General features: G+C 32.9%; 2 protein-coding genes across 3 annotated transcripts; one reads left to right on the top strand and one right to left on the bottom strand.

The window, feature by feature from the left end:
- The first annotated feature begins 4,171 nt into the window (after nucleotides 1-4,171).
- LOC124828709 (uncharacterized) lies at nucleotides 4,172-14,116 on the top strand. 2 transcript variants are annotated; one of them, XM_088115277.1, is made up of 18 exons: nucleotides 4,172-4,291; nucleotides 4,462-4,950; nucleotides 5,079-5,263; nucleotides 5,481-5,642; nucleotides 5,751-5,787; nucleotides 6,428-6,498; nucleotides 6,672-6,773; nucleotides 7,013-7,067; nucleotides 7,800-7,893; nucleotides 8,872-9,061; nucleotides 9,597-9,756; nucleotides 9,851-9,888; nucleotides 10,753-10,822; nucleotides 10,900-10,968; nucleotides 11,068-11,093; nucleotides 11,233-12,136; nucleotides 12,252-12,301; nucleotides 13,551-14,116. In XM_088115277.1, the coding sequence occupies exons 2-18, from the start codon at nucleotides 4,892-4,894 to the stop codon at nucleotides 13,694-13,696; spliced, it is 2,418 nt and encodes an 805-aa protein (XP_087971403.1). In that variant the 5' UTR covers nucleotides 4,172-4,291; nucleotides 4,462-4,891; the 3' UTR covers nucleotides 13,697-14,116. The 2 variants fall into 2 exon arrangements, with proteins under 2 accessions (XP_087971403.1, XP_047158031.2); XM_047302075.2 differs by having other exon boundaries at nucleotides 4,179-4,950.
- A 748-nt stretch (nucleotides 14,117-14,864) lies between these two features.
- On the bottom strand, nucleotides 14,865-15,464 carry LOC148198723 (3'-5' exonuclease-like). Its single transcript, XM_088115899.1, has one exon. The coding sequence runs from the start codon at nucleotides 15,462-15,464 to the stop codon at nucleotides 14,865-14,867; it is 600 nt and encodes a 199-aa protein (XP_087972025.1).
- Nucleotides 15,465-17,208: the final 1,744 nt, after the last annotated feature.

The following is a 17,208-nucleotide window of genomic DNA, read 5'->3' as shown; positions in this document are numbered from 1 at the left end:
AAAACATATTTCAATTGCATAAAAATAAATTTTAACAAGTCTGAGATAAAGTCATTTCTTTTCACGGATGAAATATTTGCTTTGATTGAGACACTTTTGACTTCACCTTAAAACATGTTATCTTAGTTATGATGAAACATTTTTTTTACTATCTTTAGTCAAAACATCTTGTGGTTGGTCTTGATAAGGGCTTCTTTTCAACCTTTATGAAATTTATCTTTATTACTATATCTTAAGTTTAATCTTGAAAAATCTGTCACGGTTATATGATATTTATAAAACTAAACACAAGTCTAAATACAATCTTGTAAAAACACTTGTGATTTTGATAATAATAAATATTACCGTAATTTTATAAGATTAAATGATGATTAAACGTAGATGGGGTTTAAAGATAAATTAGATCATTAAAGAGTTTAGAGAAAATCTTAAAAGAAGGGTTAAATAAGTGTTTAAAAAACGAAAACATGTCTAAAGAAGCCATAGGCACGAGATTTTGAAGCCTATAGACGAAATTTAAAGAAGTGTTTGACGATACTGTGTCAAGACCAAATGCATTACTAAAGAAGCATTAGACATGTACACAAAAATCTGATGCATATTTAAAGAAAGGTTAGACATAATATAAGAAGACAAAACACATATTCAATAACAACAAAAACCTTACACATAAAAACCAATATGCACTTGTAAATGCAAGAACATCTAATTTTTGAAGGAAATTAGATCATCCTTTCTAAAGATGATTGTAAAAAAAATGTATCAATCATTTGAGTTATGTTTATTAGGAAGCACACAAAAAAATAAATAATAAATGATATTCTTTATCATATTTGGTGAGTGACTAGTGAATGTTATTACCATACATGTTTAAATAATAATTTGCATACAAAATAAAGAAATATTATGATGAACCAAATGTAATTTAATAAGATATATTGTTATGGGAAATTATAATAAAATAAAATAAAATAAAAACTAACTTAATGAACATTAATTTATAAAAGGAAATAAGATTCTATTTCTCACTATAAAGTTCTTTCACATTTACTCATGAAGAATGTGGAGAAAAAAAATGTAAAAAGATATATTGAGAAAGAAAGGTTGAAGAGTAAAGAGATTGAAGTACATATTCTTAAAAGATTTCTTATGAATCAAAGATAATATCTTATTAATTATGATTACACTCTGAGAATTATAAATCTTAAGATTTTAGAGTGATTTTTTTAACAAAAAATATTAATATTACAAACGAATTTTTATTGACGGATAAATATTCGTCGATATATTTTAATTTCCGACGGAATTACCGACGATTTTTTTATCTTTTTCATCGACGGTCAAAAGTCTTCGGTAAGGTCGTTGGTAAGTGACATACACATTACCGACGAATTTATCAAAGACTTTTGATCGTCGATAAGTGACATGCACACTACCGACGGATTTACTGAAGGCTTTTGGCCGTCGGTAAAAAGAGCGGGAATTTTCCCGCCCATTATTTCGCTTGACGACATTACCGATAGATTTACCGAAGGCTTCTGACCGTCGATAAAAAAACGGAAATTTTCCGACCCCAGTTTCGCATCTAGTGCCAATATATGTGGCAAACACTCATTTCTCCTTCTCATTTCTCTCCATCTTAGTGTAATACTTCTTCCTATCGCTGCTCTCCACCGCCGCTGCTCTCTACCACTGCTGCTCTCCACCACCGCTGCTCTCCACCACCGCTGCTCTCCACCATCGCTGCTCTCCACCACCGCTGCTCTGTTGCAATCCACCATTGTCCACTTTTCAGCCTTTCCGACAAGCTCAACTTTTCCGACGAGCTCAACTTTTCTGGCAATCCATTGCAAAGTTGATTTTTGCGATTAGGAACATTTCTCTTACAAATCTGAGAATTGTAGAGAAACTCTCCATGATTCCCTATGATTTTAACTATTGAAAATAAATTGGTTGTTTGATTTTTTGGAAATTAGTTTGTTACTGGCGTGATGCTTTTTTGGTGGCGGAGTTCATGAAAACGAAAAAAAAAATGACACAGAGGGAGGAAGGAAGAAGAAGAAGATGATGAACCAGATCACGATAATTACCAATGGATTTACCGAAGGCCAGAAACCTTCGGTAATTACCGACGGTTTTTCGGCCCCAGTTTCGCATCCAGTGCCAATATATGTGGCAAACACTCATTTCTCCTTCTCATTTCTCTCCATCTCAGTGTAATACTTCTTCCTATCGCTGCTCTCCACTGCCGCTGCTCTCTACCACCGCTGCTCTCCACCACCGCTGCTTTGTTGGAATCCACCACTGTCCATTTTTCAGCCTTTCTGACAAGCTCAACTTTTCCAGCGGTCCATTGCAAAGTTGATTTTTGCGATTAGGAACATTTCTCTTACAAATCTGAGAATTGCAGAGAAACTCTCCATGATTCCCTATGATTTTAACTATTGAAAATAAATTGATTGTTTGATTCTTTGGAAATTAGTTTGTTACTGGTGTGATGCTTTTTTGGTGGCGGAGTTCATGAAAACGAAAAAAAAATGACACAGAGGGAGGAAGGAAGAAGAAGAAGAAGATGAAGCAGATCGCGGTAATTACCGACGGATTTACCGAAGGCCAGAAACCTTCGGTAATTACCGACGCCTTTACCGAAGACCAAAAGTCTTCGATAATTGTCGACGGCTAAAATATCCGTCGGTAAAAATTACCGACAACGTTTTTACCGACGATATTTTAATCGTCGGTAAGCTGTCGGTAAACGACAATTACCGACAGATTTAATACATTACCGATGAATTAGAACCGTCGGTAATATCAATTATTCTTGTAGTGGGATTAAGAATGTAAGAAAATTACAAATTAATTTACACATACAATGCCACCCCTCTGTTATTAGTGAGTCCATGCATAATAATAAGATGATGAAATATACAAGATTGAGACTTATTTGCAATGTATTATCTAAGTTTATAAGTGTTTATTGTAAAAGTTTATGTGCTAGATGATTTAGAGTAGGAGTTTTATTTATATATTCTTCACTAGTCCGATGAGAATTTAATTCATATATAATCTCTTTGAGAGTTTTTCTTGTAAACATCAAACAAACTTTTGTTGTATTGTTATGAATGTTATTGTGTACATATGACTCTTTGCTGATTTTGCCAAACATTTATAAAAATATTTGTGAAGCATTTCAAAATTATTATACGACCTTCAATCAACATGTAATAGACATTAGTTACATTGTGAAAAGTTTCCAAAATATTTTTAGACCTATACTCCCCTTCATAAAGTTAGTTATCCATTTATTTAAAATATCATTGAGTCAAACTTACTAAAGACATCTTCAACTTGATTTTGTCATTAGTTAAGATGTATTTTCACCAACTTTGGTCAGAACATTTTTTTGATGAATCTTAATCACAATATTTTCTCAAGCTAGCCTCGACCAAGATGTTTTTTTGGGACCTTAAGTGGAAAAGTATTTACTGTTGGACTTCATTTTTATATGATATTATTTTTAACTTGGTATAAACTATTGTATTTTCCAAATCACCTTTGTATGACCATTGACCAACTTTAATCATAAATATGTTATGACTAACTTACATTCAGTGATTTTCAATCTAAGTTTAGTTGACACATCTTGGTTTCCGCATCATCCAAATCTTCATCCAACCAAGCTAGAGACACAATTCAAATTGGACAAACAAATTTGATTCAAATTCAATCAAAACATATTTGATTTTGATCTTAATTAAGACATTTTGTATTGGTCTTTTGATTAAGGTCATCTATTAGTTAACTTTAGGACGACATCATTTGGTCTGTTAAGCCAAATTACATTTCAATATTTATTTCTTTTGGTGTTTTTTTTTTTTCAATTTTATATTTTATATAATCTTTGACTAAAGCAAACTAGCCAATTTTGTTAGCCAATATGCTAGCAAAATTTATTGGCTATTGGCTCTGACGTACGTAATTCCATCGTTCTACTTATCACATCACAATTCACAATAACATACATTACAAAGTTCACACCGAAATTCTGAATATAATGCAGAAAAACTTACGATAAAACAAGTAAAATTTTTCCTAAAACTTTACTAGATAAACTAGGTACTAAAAAAACTTCTTTATATAGCATCGGGTTCAGTTTTTTCCCGCGGTGGCATTCGAGTTCAAAATTTCGGTTTTCGCGGAAACAAAGAGATCCTCAGCTCCACCTTTCAACGATCATTTTCTCTTCATTACGTTCCGAAACAGAAATTCAGATCTCGATTCGCCATTATAGGTATCATTCTTCTTCTCTGTAATTGAAAACTCTATAAATGAGACCGCGTTTGCTTTTAGAATTTCATTTCATGATAATGCTGATTTTTTTGAACTATACTTTTTCAATCGAAATTCCGAACGCGATTGTTTGAACGTTGCGGTTCGGCTTTGTTTCGTGTGAGGTTGTAGATCGCATCCTGCACGATGTTGCAATGGATGGGAGGATCCAGGCGGAAAGTCGCTACTGTGAGTTGGAGTTTTGCTGTAGTTTAAATGAGCTAGTTGCATATTGCAATATAATTTCAATCGAATCGAAATATTATGTGTAATTAGGAAGAAACAAAATCTGTTTATTGTTTGAAGGATTAACAGTATCCTATAGGACCACTGAATTTTTGCATTTGTAGATGTTTTGGAAATCACAAGGTTTTCTGAATGAAAAGTGAAAGTAAAAAAATACTAGTCATTGCCTCTGGCGCAAATTAAAAATTTGATTTTCATGTTATGCTAGCTGACGTAGTTGGCGTGACGAGCCATTCAAAATTGCAAATTGTTTAAAAAATAAATTGAATGATGTTAATTTTTCTTCTGATGTCCAAACATTATATCTAATTGATGCATGATGATCATTGGCGCCGGGATGGGAGATTTTCAGTCAAGGAAGTCTACACAAAAGAGGTAAAAGTTTGATGTTATGTTAGTTACAAACCTATATGGAGTTTGGTTGGTTGAGGCTGGGAAGAGTGGTTCTGCTAAAATTGGAAGGTTAGACTGTAGAATTGTAATGAACTCCTTATTTCCACCAGACAGAAGCAATACTTTGAACAAAGAAAGCGTAAGCAACAAAATTTGCATATGATGGGATCAGATAATTGTTATGATAGTCCAGGAATAAGTGGACAAAGCCTCAAGGAACATCGGTCTCTGGACATTCTCAATTTGCTTAACTTGTCAACAAAAGCTCAGCAGTGTAGTCCATTTTGTCCAGAGGGTAAGCATTGAATATTCTTTCTGCATAACAGATTTGTTGCTGCTAATTCCTGACTTTTGGTGAGGTAGTCATTAGGCTAAAATATTTCATGTTCTGAAAAACTTCCCGAATTACAACCACGTTGGCAGGGAAAAGGACAGCCAGCTAATGCAGCTTCTTTTTTGTTTGCTTTGTCCTGATGACTCTGTGCTTCTTTTCTTGCTTATGTCTTGTTTAGTAAAATTACCAATTTCCCCCCATATTAACTGTACAACAACGAAAGAGAGGGACGATGGAGACATCGATATTTCTACCCTGCCAGTCAATGTCTCAACAGATCAGCCAACAATGTTTACCAATATGAATACTACAGTAAATTCTTTCAGATTCGAAGAGGCAAGTACGTGATCTAGTACATTAGCCAACGCAAAAACTATCAAGTCTGTTTGGTTCAATTTAAATGCAATTTGGAACTAAGATGTGAAATATATAATGAATGTATATGCAGGGGCACCTTTGTGCCGCCAGACTGAAACATCACGGAAGTGAGTGATACTTTTACATTGTTATTGCCTTCTAGTATATTATTATATTGGTTAGTCTTAGAGAAATTGAAAACCACGGGGTTCTTATGAGGTTGGAGAAGGATTGCACTACCTACTTGTAGGTATTTTTTCGTCTTAACTTATTGCTCCACATAGTAATACATCCATGGCTAGCAAACATAAAAAAGGTGTCTGCAACGAAGCTAGAAGGAAATGTGAAAATATTACATTCGCTGTTTTTTTCTGAGTTCATTGTCTTTTTCTTTCCTTTTATGGGTATGCAGGAGTTGGGTTGCTGTGATCAAAAGCTTCTAATCGTTTTATTAATCGAGTTGGTTCAGTCTGGCTTCAAAATTTTCAGAACACTAGATGAAACTAGTCAAAATAAATTTAAAGGCAAACCAAATGACAGATTTTGAAACTGAACCGAAATTTTTATTCATTTGCTTTCCTGTGGTTGTTTTACGGTTTCCTTCTATACTTTTCTGACTTATCTTTAATTTTCCTTCTCTTTTTGGGAGTTGGACGAATATAGAAAAAAAAATTATAAGGGGATTCTTTCTAAATGTATTGGCTTGGTATTCTTAGGCTAACCTGCAACAGCTTTCGAAAAATTGATACTTTTTTTTTAACTTGACAGGAGTTCTTCTGATCACCGCAATACTGCCTTTAATGGACCCCCCAATCAATGGAAGACAGTATCCGATCAATGTAAGTAGCATATTATAGATATTCAATTATGTTGTATTTCTTGCTTTAGTAAATTTTAGATTATATCTTAGCATATTTTGCTTTCGAGGCCCCAATGGAATTTATTGAACATTTATCTTTACATTCAAATTCAGCCTTCCTCCTCTCACCTATTGGTTTGTCCTTGTTCTCAGACTCGGAATTTTCTGTTATTGATTTGGTGTGTGATGATGAACCTAATGCCACTGCAGAAAAGTGTCCGACCTGCGAAGATCATGTTTCTTTTTCACTTGAAGGTATATATTGTTTTTCATTCATCTTGGTTCGCCTCCAGTTTCATATTTCTTTATTCGTAGGATCACTATGACTATTGTTATATACTCGTCCACTAACACGTAAGGATATATCCTTTTAGTTGATTTAAAATATGTTCAGATAAAGTGAAACTTTACATATAGCAATTTTATGAATTGTTTTTTACTCTGACATTTTCTTCCCATATATATATATATATATGTTAATTGAATCCTTCTAGGCCTGGGTAAAGTTGGGACAGAAACGCCAGTTCATTCTCCAGAGCAACGTGCTAGGTGATTAAATTGATGCTTTTTACATAATTCTATTTTTTTTTTGTTTCTTCTCTCTGTAAATTGGTGCAACTTTGCCAATTGAATGACTTTGTGGCTAAATATCTTCATTTAATTACAATGTTGAAAATTTCTTCAGTTCACATTATCACCATATCATCTCACGCATCTATGAAAATTTTAGTTAAGCATATGTTTAACATTTTTCATTTTATACATGACCTGTTACTATTTACTATCCATCAAGGCATGTTAAATTGTTTACGAATAATGATGCCCCTTTTTTATTGTTTAGTAAGTTTTTTCTGTAACAAATACTACAAAGGTAAATTTTATTGCTACCAGTGGCCTGTTTGTAACAAAAAGCAATGGTCTCATTGCTGTCTGAGAGAAGGATGGTGTTTGCTATCTGATAGCCGCCCTTTTGATTTTACTTGTATCCTATTTTTCAGTGTTTAAAAATTCCTAAAAAGAAGCCTTATTTTCATAAAACAATAGGTGTTAACTATAGTTGGTGTTCTTCTTTTAAATTCCATATCTTATGCCACTTGTAAATGTTCGGGGCTATTGTCCCTTCAGTTTCATGAAAGGTAGGCTTAATGATAGTTTTTTGTTTTAAAATGAACAACATAACCTCACTTGGTCTTTTAAAAAATCGATAGTAGCATTCAAGAATTTCGCTGGCTGTCAAAGATTGATTTTTTGTGTACGTGTTTTGGAATTTTTTATTTGCAGAATCCCATATAGTTATTCTCCATTGCAGAAGGATGGAAGTAAATCAAAATTGAAGAAAGTTAACCATGAGCTGGATGACATTGAACTTGAAGTGGTGAAGCAAAAAATCATCTTTACGCACACCACACACTTGCATAATCCTATCTGCATCTTCTATAGCTATATGTTCCTTGTCAATCATTAATGATACCTGAACTGATATACATCTTCTACTTTTTGTTTTATCATGAAAAATCAACGAGTTCTTGTTTTATTAAAGTGCTTTCATAATTATATCTTATTTTATTTTATTCCAATTCCATGGAATAAAAATTTAGTCTGCCATTGATGACCATTAATTGGCAGGGTACATTGAGAAAATTGTATAACATTGTGTTCGTAAAGTTATTGAACGCTGATTAGTCGAGCCATAAATTAGTCCACAATCTTCAGTGGTAATATGATATTTATGCACAATATTGAGATTGCTGCTTTGGAAAAGTCAGATTAGTGTGTCTGTATATATTGGGTTCTTGAAGAGAAACTTCAGAGAGTTCGGTAATAACCATGACCCAATAAGAGTTAGCTTAATGAATCATCACTTAGTTGTTGTATTTTAATTAGAAACAGTCATGAGTAAGGCGACGGATCTATCGGTTAAGCAGAGATGACTTAATGATTACTGGGAACGATCATATGGTTAAAGATATTAGGGAAAATTACACACTCTCTACCGCTTCACCCTTTTTCAAATTATATTCTCATTTTTTTCTATCTCTTAATCACCTCAATAAAAGCTGCCTATAGCCCTTGGATACAAGACAGCAACCTTACCATGGCCCATGCCACTTATTTTACATAGTATCCCTTAAAATTTTTGAGGGGTTTGTTAACTTTTTACTGCTGTTAATGTTAATCTTTTATTCTATTTTTCCCCGTTTTAGTCTTTTGATTTGATCACAGCTGGACTTGAACCTATAATACTGTTCCCCTGATTGATAGACTTCCAATAATTTTCATTATATTCCGCCTAATTAAATTCAAAATGAGCTATGTTGGGTAATTATGCTATTATACATTGTGACACTAATAGGATACAATGGTGCAAGATATCAAGGTCTCGCCTATCAGTTCTTCGGACTTCCCATTTAACAAATTAAGGCGAAGCTCAGCAACTGTTGGAAACGGCAATCATTTTTATGACATTGATAACAGAAATGGCTCTGCCGATAGGGAAAAATTCTTCTACAAGACTGAAAATAGTGATGGAGACTTGTGGAATGGTAATCTATAACTATTTTTTTCTTTCTTATTTGTTATATCTAATTACTTTTCTTTCAATACTTTTGTTCTCTAACACTTTGCTAACATGCATTTGAAATAACTTCAACCGATTTCTTGTATACATGGTAACTATTTGTTATTCATAAAGATCTATGACATGCAGCAGTAACAGATGAAAAAAAACATAAAACTGAAGAACTGTAAACTAAGAAAAGGAATGAAAAAAAAAACGTGAAATGCATGTAACTTTTAAACTTCAGAAATGACCACATTATTTGAATCAGATAATTTATATTTAAGCACTGGAGCTATTGACCATATCATCATTTGCTTAATGGATTCCGTGAATCGCAAGTCAATGATTCAATTAAACGTATCTATCTGGACCAACCACAATTGTCTAGATTTTACCATACTTAATGTAGTAAAGATTAGAGCTGATCATTGGTCACATTTTTAGGCTTTGCAGTAAATGACATGACTATCTCTTTTCGGTTATTGAAAAAATGTTTCTCCGCCTTTTATGGAATATAGCATGTTCAGTTTTCCTTGATGAGACCTTTGACAACGAGATGGGATATGATACCTCGTGTAAGAAGACTTTTCAAATGGGTTCTAAATCTCCTGAATTATCGAAAAGTGGAACCTACAAATTGGAGAACTATGCTTTTGAAGACCTACTGCCTAAGAAATGGTATTTTCTATACTAGAGAGGGTAGAGCGCACCTTCACTTGTTTCCCATAATGATATTTTTGACTTAAAGATGGTTGTATGTATGACTATGCAGGTCTTCAGCTGTAGCGATGAAACAGATGGATATGGGCGGTACAATTTGCTTCCTTAAACTACCAAATATAACCTTACTTCAATGTTTTAAAGGTTATTCTTAGAATGGAACACTAATGACACTGACAAGATAATTTAATTTATGCGGCTTTACCTATTTTAATTAATTCGCTACCGTGACCGTAAGTTTCTGTTCTTCTGTTATGCCATGCACCGAAAATTTAGAAATTACCTGGTCATTTTACACTTCATGAACATATGGGAACCTATGTCCTACTCTAGAACGACAATAGATACATTTGTCGGTTAAAATCAATTTGAGTTACAATTATGCATGTGTGATCACAATTATTAACGTTAATTCGTTAAACAACAGTTTCTCAACCCTTTCCTACCAGCATGTTGTAAATGTTAAGCATCTTCTCTGGAGAGAAACTACATCTACTACAGGACTAACTATTTAGGTGATATGTAAATGTTTTTTCAAACACAAAGACCTCATGACCGTTCTTGTGGTTGTGTTGTACTTGAATGTTAATGTTGGGCACAAACTATTTGAGACCTAGCGAAAGAAAGAAATCTAAGTATGATCCAAGATACATATTATAAAAGACTGGAAAATGATGAAATATTTCGAATCATTAAGTGTATCAATTTATTACTCATTTTCTTATTTAAATTCCGCGCTTACCTGTTTTAACTGCTCATCGTCAAAATTTCGTTTGCTAGATGGATAGTCAATGAGATCCACTTATTCATAGATCTGATTTCATGTAATGAGCATCTGGCATGTATGATTATGTTTGATTGGTTTGAGTCCAAAACATATTTGACGCAAGTAACGATTTATAAATCACTCCAATATGGTGTTTTTACTCTTTTATGCTTTTTCTTTATCTTCAGAACCACGGTCTTCATTTTCTAAAGACGAATTAGAGGAAGATTTTGACTTTTATGTTGCTAGCAGGTCAAGGTATGAACATTATTCTTTGAAGCTCTGCAATGAGATGAGCATTTTCTTATGTTTTTCTGCTGTCGTTAATGTTACAGATTAGATGGGAACTTCGATGCTCAAAATTTCATTCCAGAAGATGTAAGGGATAATTCGAGCTTGCTGAGGTAAAACCAAAATACTCTTGTGTTTCATGATCATTTTTTTTTTCTTTTCTGTTCCTTTATATTGTCACCTTGTCTGACTGTATGTGGACCTTGTGTCAGCGAAGAGTCAAGCTCATGCGCTGCGGGTAATATAAGTCTCTCTCTCTCCGTCTCTTTTGACTCCCAAAAGCAAACTCATTGGGGTTATGCATATGATTAGTAGATCTATTTGATTCATAAGGCATAGGTGCTATTCTTAATTGGAATGTCTTCGTTTTGTGTCAGTGAGGGGTGACTCCACCGCGCATTCACCAGCAATAATATTGACAGGAGAGAACAGAAGAAAGCATAGAAATGCTTTTTCAAGCCCTAGAAAGCATAGAAATGCTTTTTGTAGCTCTAGAAATAGGTACAGTACCAAGGACGAAAAGTACAGAAGTATGCCAAACTCATCAAAGCGAGTACCATCTCATTTTTCAAACTCTATTCTCCAGGAAGAGCTGGGGCCACGTAACAGTTGGCACTTTGAGGAAAGAAAGCCTTCATTTGATAAAAGTTCTGTTGCCGCCTCATTCTGTCTAGATTTAGAGACAGATTTTACAGTCTTCGGATCCAAGAATAGAATTGAAGATCCTTTTAACGTCTTTAATACCCTCGAATTAAGTGACAAGGCGAGTCCTTGCTTTGGTGGATTTAATAAAACTGCACCTCGTGCAGATTCAGCTCCTTGCAGTTTTACCTCTCAAAAGTTGGCATGTGACTGCTCAGCCGCATTCCCTAATGTTGATTCCTGGCCAACGAGCCCATGTTTATCTCCAGATTTTCATTTCAAAGGAAAGTCTGAGGATGCTGGAGGTTTTCATCGTGCGACTTCATCTACTGATATGTCAGGGCAGGGAAGTGTTTGCAAAAGCGAGAAACAAGTGAAACTGCAAAAAGACAGACGCAAGAATTTTGATCAAGAAAATGTTTTCATGGGAGATGATGAATTGTCCTCTGAAAAGAAACTAGCAGATGATGCCCCATCTTTCAAGAATCATGAGCAAGAATGTGAAGGAACAGTGGACACAAATCCAAAAGCATCAGCAACTGAGTGTCGTGTAACAGCTGACTCTTCGGGTCATGTGGAGGAGATATCATCATTACTGAAGAGACCTGACAAAGAAGAAAGTCAAGTAGATAAAAGAAAGTATGTCTATTCTTAATTCTACACCTATATCTTTTCTCTTGCCCTGGTGGCAGGGTCAACACTGTCATAATACTTCTTATGAGATATATACTGAGGGGACTGAAATTTTCACCAGGAGCAATTGTGAAGCTGAAACTCTTCTTAGATGTAAAACTTCAAACGAAGGTATGTGATTCATTTTCTTTATCCATCTAATTTCTTTGCTTTTGAAATGAATTCTGTTCACATTTACTTCTGAGGCTAGCATGCATTGAATTTTTAAAAAACTTAATATTTGTCAAATCTAAATTCCAGTTGGATTTGAAATCCAAAAATTAAATGGATTTGAATTTTTTTTTCAATTTAATATAGATTCATATCTATTTATTTTGAATAAAATTGATATTAAAATCGAATCTATCATTTTTTATGAATTTGAGTTATCTGAATTAATTTAATTTTTATATTTTTTACTAAATAATTAAGATATTTTTCAAGATTAAATTGGTAACTTTAAATATAATATAGTGACTAACAATGGTTCAAATTGAGAATAAAAGTATTTAATGTTTGTAATTGAAACTTTTATTCTTTTCCTTTTATGTCCAGTTTAATTATTTTTTCTCATAAAAATTTCTTTTCATTTTGACATGAGATAATATAAGTATTTTTATTTCTACGTGACTCTATTTTTAATATAATATAATGATTATTTTTGTTGAATTTTTATTTAATATTAATATTTTTTAGGTTAATAATATATACATACATATATATGAATAACCATATCCTTTATGCTTTTTAGGTTTAATAACCTAGTTAACTTTATTGATTTGTTTGTAGGTATGTTCATAAATAAAACAACAAAATAAGACTATGAGGTATGTCAGACTTTTAAACATTTAAATAAGTCATATTTAGATTTAAAATAAATTTATAATTTGTAAATAGGCTAATAATATCTTAATTAAAATTGTGCTAATGATGTTTAAGTGGAGACCAAACAAATCAAGTCTCGATTGAGGCCTAATTGATAATTTCTAAATATAGGTTGTGTTGATGATATTTTAGTCAATGTTGAATTGAAAATGATTTAGATGAAGTAGAATCAATAGTACCCCATTCAAGACCGACTCAACAATGTCCTTCGTCCGAATATTAAGAAACATTTTACAAATCGAATAAGAAATCTTTAATTCAGAATTAAAAAAAATATCTTCACCAAACAAGTTCTTCAAAATAACATTTAATTTTATTTACTATAAAAAAATCTCCAAATCCAATTAAATTAAATTAAAAGTAAAAATATATGAATTTAAATATTAAACTAATTGATTAAAATGTGTCCGTATAAGTATGGATGTAATTTAAATATTTAATTTTTTGCACACATTCCCTTATGTGATGTAGATGCCACACTTCTTTCTTTTTACAGATATGCAACTTTGGTTGCCCGAAGAAAGAAAGAAGAGTGAAAAACATAATAATGATAAAATTAGCTTGTCAGGTCAGGTGATGTTTGAAAGCTTCGTCTTTCAGCTTCTGCATGTTCAGAAGGTATTGAAGGAGGCACCTACCTGAAGCAGTAACGCCTTCGTTGAACATAGCAATATCAATAAAATTTCTCTTCAGATGCCTCGTGAACAAACGAACATTAAGCCTCCGTTCGTTTGAGGTGATTTACTGTAGAAGTGAATTTGAAAAGATGGATTTGCAAAGTAAATTGTGTTCGGTGGGACTGATTTGCGATGATAGATAAGCACTTCATAGGACTGATTTGCGAGGATTTCCGCTTTTTGAGGCTCTCCAAAGATCGGCGCTGATTTGGGATGAAAAGTCATAAATGTCCCTGTGCTTTAACTATAATCCCACGACCATTTAAAAAAAAACATGCATTATTTTCGTACTCCATTCCAGTTGCACTGTTCTATCAATAGTGTGGCTTCCCAAGTCAAGACTTTGGACTGTCCAGAGGCATGCTTTCGCATTGCAGCACACAGAGTTAATAATTTTGACGCATTAACTGGTTGTATATTTCATATCACTAGATTTAATTATTACAACCTAATACTACATTAAAATAAATTCATTTTACTACATTATAACATTTATAATTTTTAAACAATAATTTTATAAATTATTCATAAATTTTTTCTCTTTATAAACATTTTTACAATTAAATATAACATTAAAAAATAACTTTTTATATTACTTTTAAACTAGGGGCATTTTGGTAATCTTTAATTTCTACCAATTAAACTAATTTTAAAAATCTATCACATCAATCAAATCCTACACTAATTCTCACAAACTTTACTTCCAAATCCACTCTCAATTAATCACAAATCCACTCAAAAAAACAACTACAAAATTATCCTCAAATCCATTTAAACCATTATCTCTTTCAACTCATACTCCATTCCCACTTCTTTTCATTCCATTTTCTTAACTTCCAAAGTATACTTATTTCCTATTACATGTGTATCAATGTAAATATTTTTTTAATGTTATTTTTATATCAATGTAAATATTATTTGTATGTCAATGCAAATATAAAATAATTTTAAATATTTCTTTTAACACAATTGGTGAATTTCCATATTCAAAAATGTAAACATTATATATATATATATATATATATATATATATATATATGTATATATATATATATATATATTTATACAAAGAAATATAAACTTATGAGCTATTCATTAAACTTTCTTCTTAAAATAAATTAAAGGCAGAAACATTACGAAGTGTAAGGTTCAAGCAATTTCCTACCAACTTTATAATAAGAGTAAACATTAACAGTAGCTAGTTTGGCAAGCTTTTTGCCTAGTTCATATTCACCCCAATCCTTAAAGACCGCACTTAAAGGTCTATGTTTTCGAAGATCAAGATTATTAACCACACGGGTTAGTTCATCGATGCCACAACCACTCAAACGAGGCATCTTCATGACAGAAGCAGCCAAAGGCCCTAAATCCACTGCATTTTTGCATCTGATCCCATACTCAACCTCCAATTTATGCAAATCATCTTTAATGCCAACACCCACGAAAGTATAATTCGGAAGACGAAGAAAATTAAGCAGAGACATGGGAATGGACTTCATATGTAGAAGCTGGATAATAAGACATGAATGTCCATCACAAAGATGCAATGTGACGCATTTGGTTTTATCTACATCCTTTGACAGATGACACTCAATATCGATCCCAATAACCTTTTGCTCCGACTCTGAGGAAAACAAAAAAGATTCCAGAACCTCAAGGATTGTTCTCTTCTTCTTGGTGACATGGGTCGAAATTTGCTCCCCATTAAGATTGAAACTCTGAATAGAGTCCATATACCTACTATGGATTACAGCCTCTTTGGGAACATAATGTAAAAGTCACAGCTATATATATACACAAGATAGGTTCAAGTGACTTTCCAATTCTTATACCATTTATTAATGATTTGATGGAGAATCTATGAATGATTTGATGGGGAAGTGAAAGAGTTTATCTGCATATCATAAATTACGTAATCCAAACATTGGAAGTAGTTCTGATATTTATTAGTAGATATTATAATCATTCTATTTCTATTTTTTGAAATATGATTAATTAATTGAAGATTTTTTCATTAAAAAATTAATAAATATTTGAAATAAATAATATAAAGTTTTTATTTTAGTGTAATTCGAGAATATAAGTATTTATGATATCAAAATATCACTCAACGTTTGGGGCAAGTGAAAGAGTTTATCTGCATTTCATAAATTACATAATTCAAACTTTGGAATAACAATGATATTTATTAGTAAGTATTACAATCATATAATTTTCTATCCCTATTTTATAAAATATCTTTAATTAATCAAGGTTTTTTATTAGAAAATTAATAAATATTTGAAATAAATTTAATAAATATAAAATTTTTATTTGTGTGTAATTTGAGAATATAAGTATATATGATATCAAAATATCACTCAAACTTTAATTTTAAGGGTTAAATATGTTTTTAGTCCCTGAACTATCAGACGATTTTGTTTTTAGTCCCCGCTCAGAACTTTGATGGTTTTTAGTCCTTATAGTTTTGAAACTCTGAGTATTAGTCCTTAAAAATGGACGGTGTTAAGTTTTTGTGGATGTGGCAAACGGCGATGCCACGTGATCACTGATCTTTGCCTTCACTCTCTGCCACGTGGGATGTTTAACTGTTGAACTGAGATTAAGTCAGTTAATTACGTTGTTGATTGAAATTAGATATAGGGTTCAGAATTTGTCAAAAGTAAATATTTGAATTGGGGGGAAAACGTAGTTTTAGTGGAAGCATTGTAGTGGAAACCTTTGACAGGAAGCATTGTATCTTGGTTGTCCTTTGCGGTGGTGGTTGCGGTGGTCGTTCCGGTGGTCGTCAAAGACAAGCGTAAAGACAAGCGTAAAGGTAAGTTAAGCTATTGTTTTTGTGTTTCGGTTATGGTTGTTCCAATTTGTGCGTAAAGCGTTGATGTGTGAATGTAGGTCTAGAAATGGTTTTTGACATTTGTTTGCATCACATGGGGAAGTTTGTTAGTAATAAGGGGCTACAGTATGTTGGGGGAGAGATACACGTGATCAAAGGAGTTGATCCGGATCGTTGGTCATATTTTGAAGCGGTTGGAATAGTTAAAGAATTTAAGTATGATGCAGACTTCAAACTTTGGTGGAAGGGGTCCAAACAAAGGCTGATGAATAATGTTAGATTATTGAGTGATGACAGTGAAGCACTGTACTTGGCTAATTATGCAGAGGAGAATAACGAAGAGGTAGAAATTTATGTTTAACATGTTCCTAGTGAGGCAGTGGAAGTTCACTTTCTTAGTTGTGGTGAAGTGGCTGAGGAAGTGGAAGAGGGTGATGTTGAAAAAGGAAACATAGACACGGAGGAAGTGGTTTCCAAAGTGGATGAGATTCTACAAGAGGGTGGAATGGGTCTAGAAGAGGGTGAGGAAGACTGTGATGGTGGTCATGAACAGCAGGAGGTTGATAAGGGTGAGGAAGACTGTGATGGTGGTCATGAACAGGAAGAGGTTGAAAAGGGTGAGGAGGAAGAGTGTGATGGTG

This window comes from Vigna umbellata, chromosome 5 (assembly GCF_029865625.1).
Source record: "Vigna umbellata cultivar VRB3 chromosome 5, Vumbellata_1.0, whole genome shotgun sequence".
Lineage (NCBI taxonomy): Eukaryota > Viridiplantae > Streptophyta > Magnoliopsida > Fabales > Fabaceae > Vigna > Vigna umbellata.
The sequence above is the reverse complement of the archived record's forward strand: the minus strand, read 5'-3'. Positions and strand labels throughout refer to the sequence as shown.

Bases quoted from the DNA above. Each gene is read 5' to 3' on its own strand.
- LOC124828709 (XM_088115277.1), top strand. From the start codon at position 4,892: ATGATGATCATTGGCGCCGGGATGGGAGATTTTCAGTCAAGGAAGTCT. The intron at 4,951-5,078 runs GTAAAAGTTTGA...TATTTCCACCAG, and splicing joins AGGAAGTCTACACAAAAGAG to ACAGAAGCAATACTTTGAAC. The intron at 10,823-10,899 runs GTATGAACATTA...TTAATGTTACAG, and splicing joins TATGTTGCTAGCAGGTCAAG to ATTAGATGGGAACTTCGATG.
- LOC148198723 (XM_088115899.1), bottom strand. From the start codon at position 15,464: ATGGACTCTATTCAGAGTTTCAATCTTAATGGGGAGCAAATTTCGACC.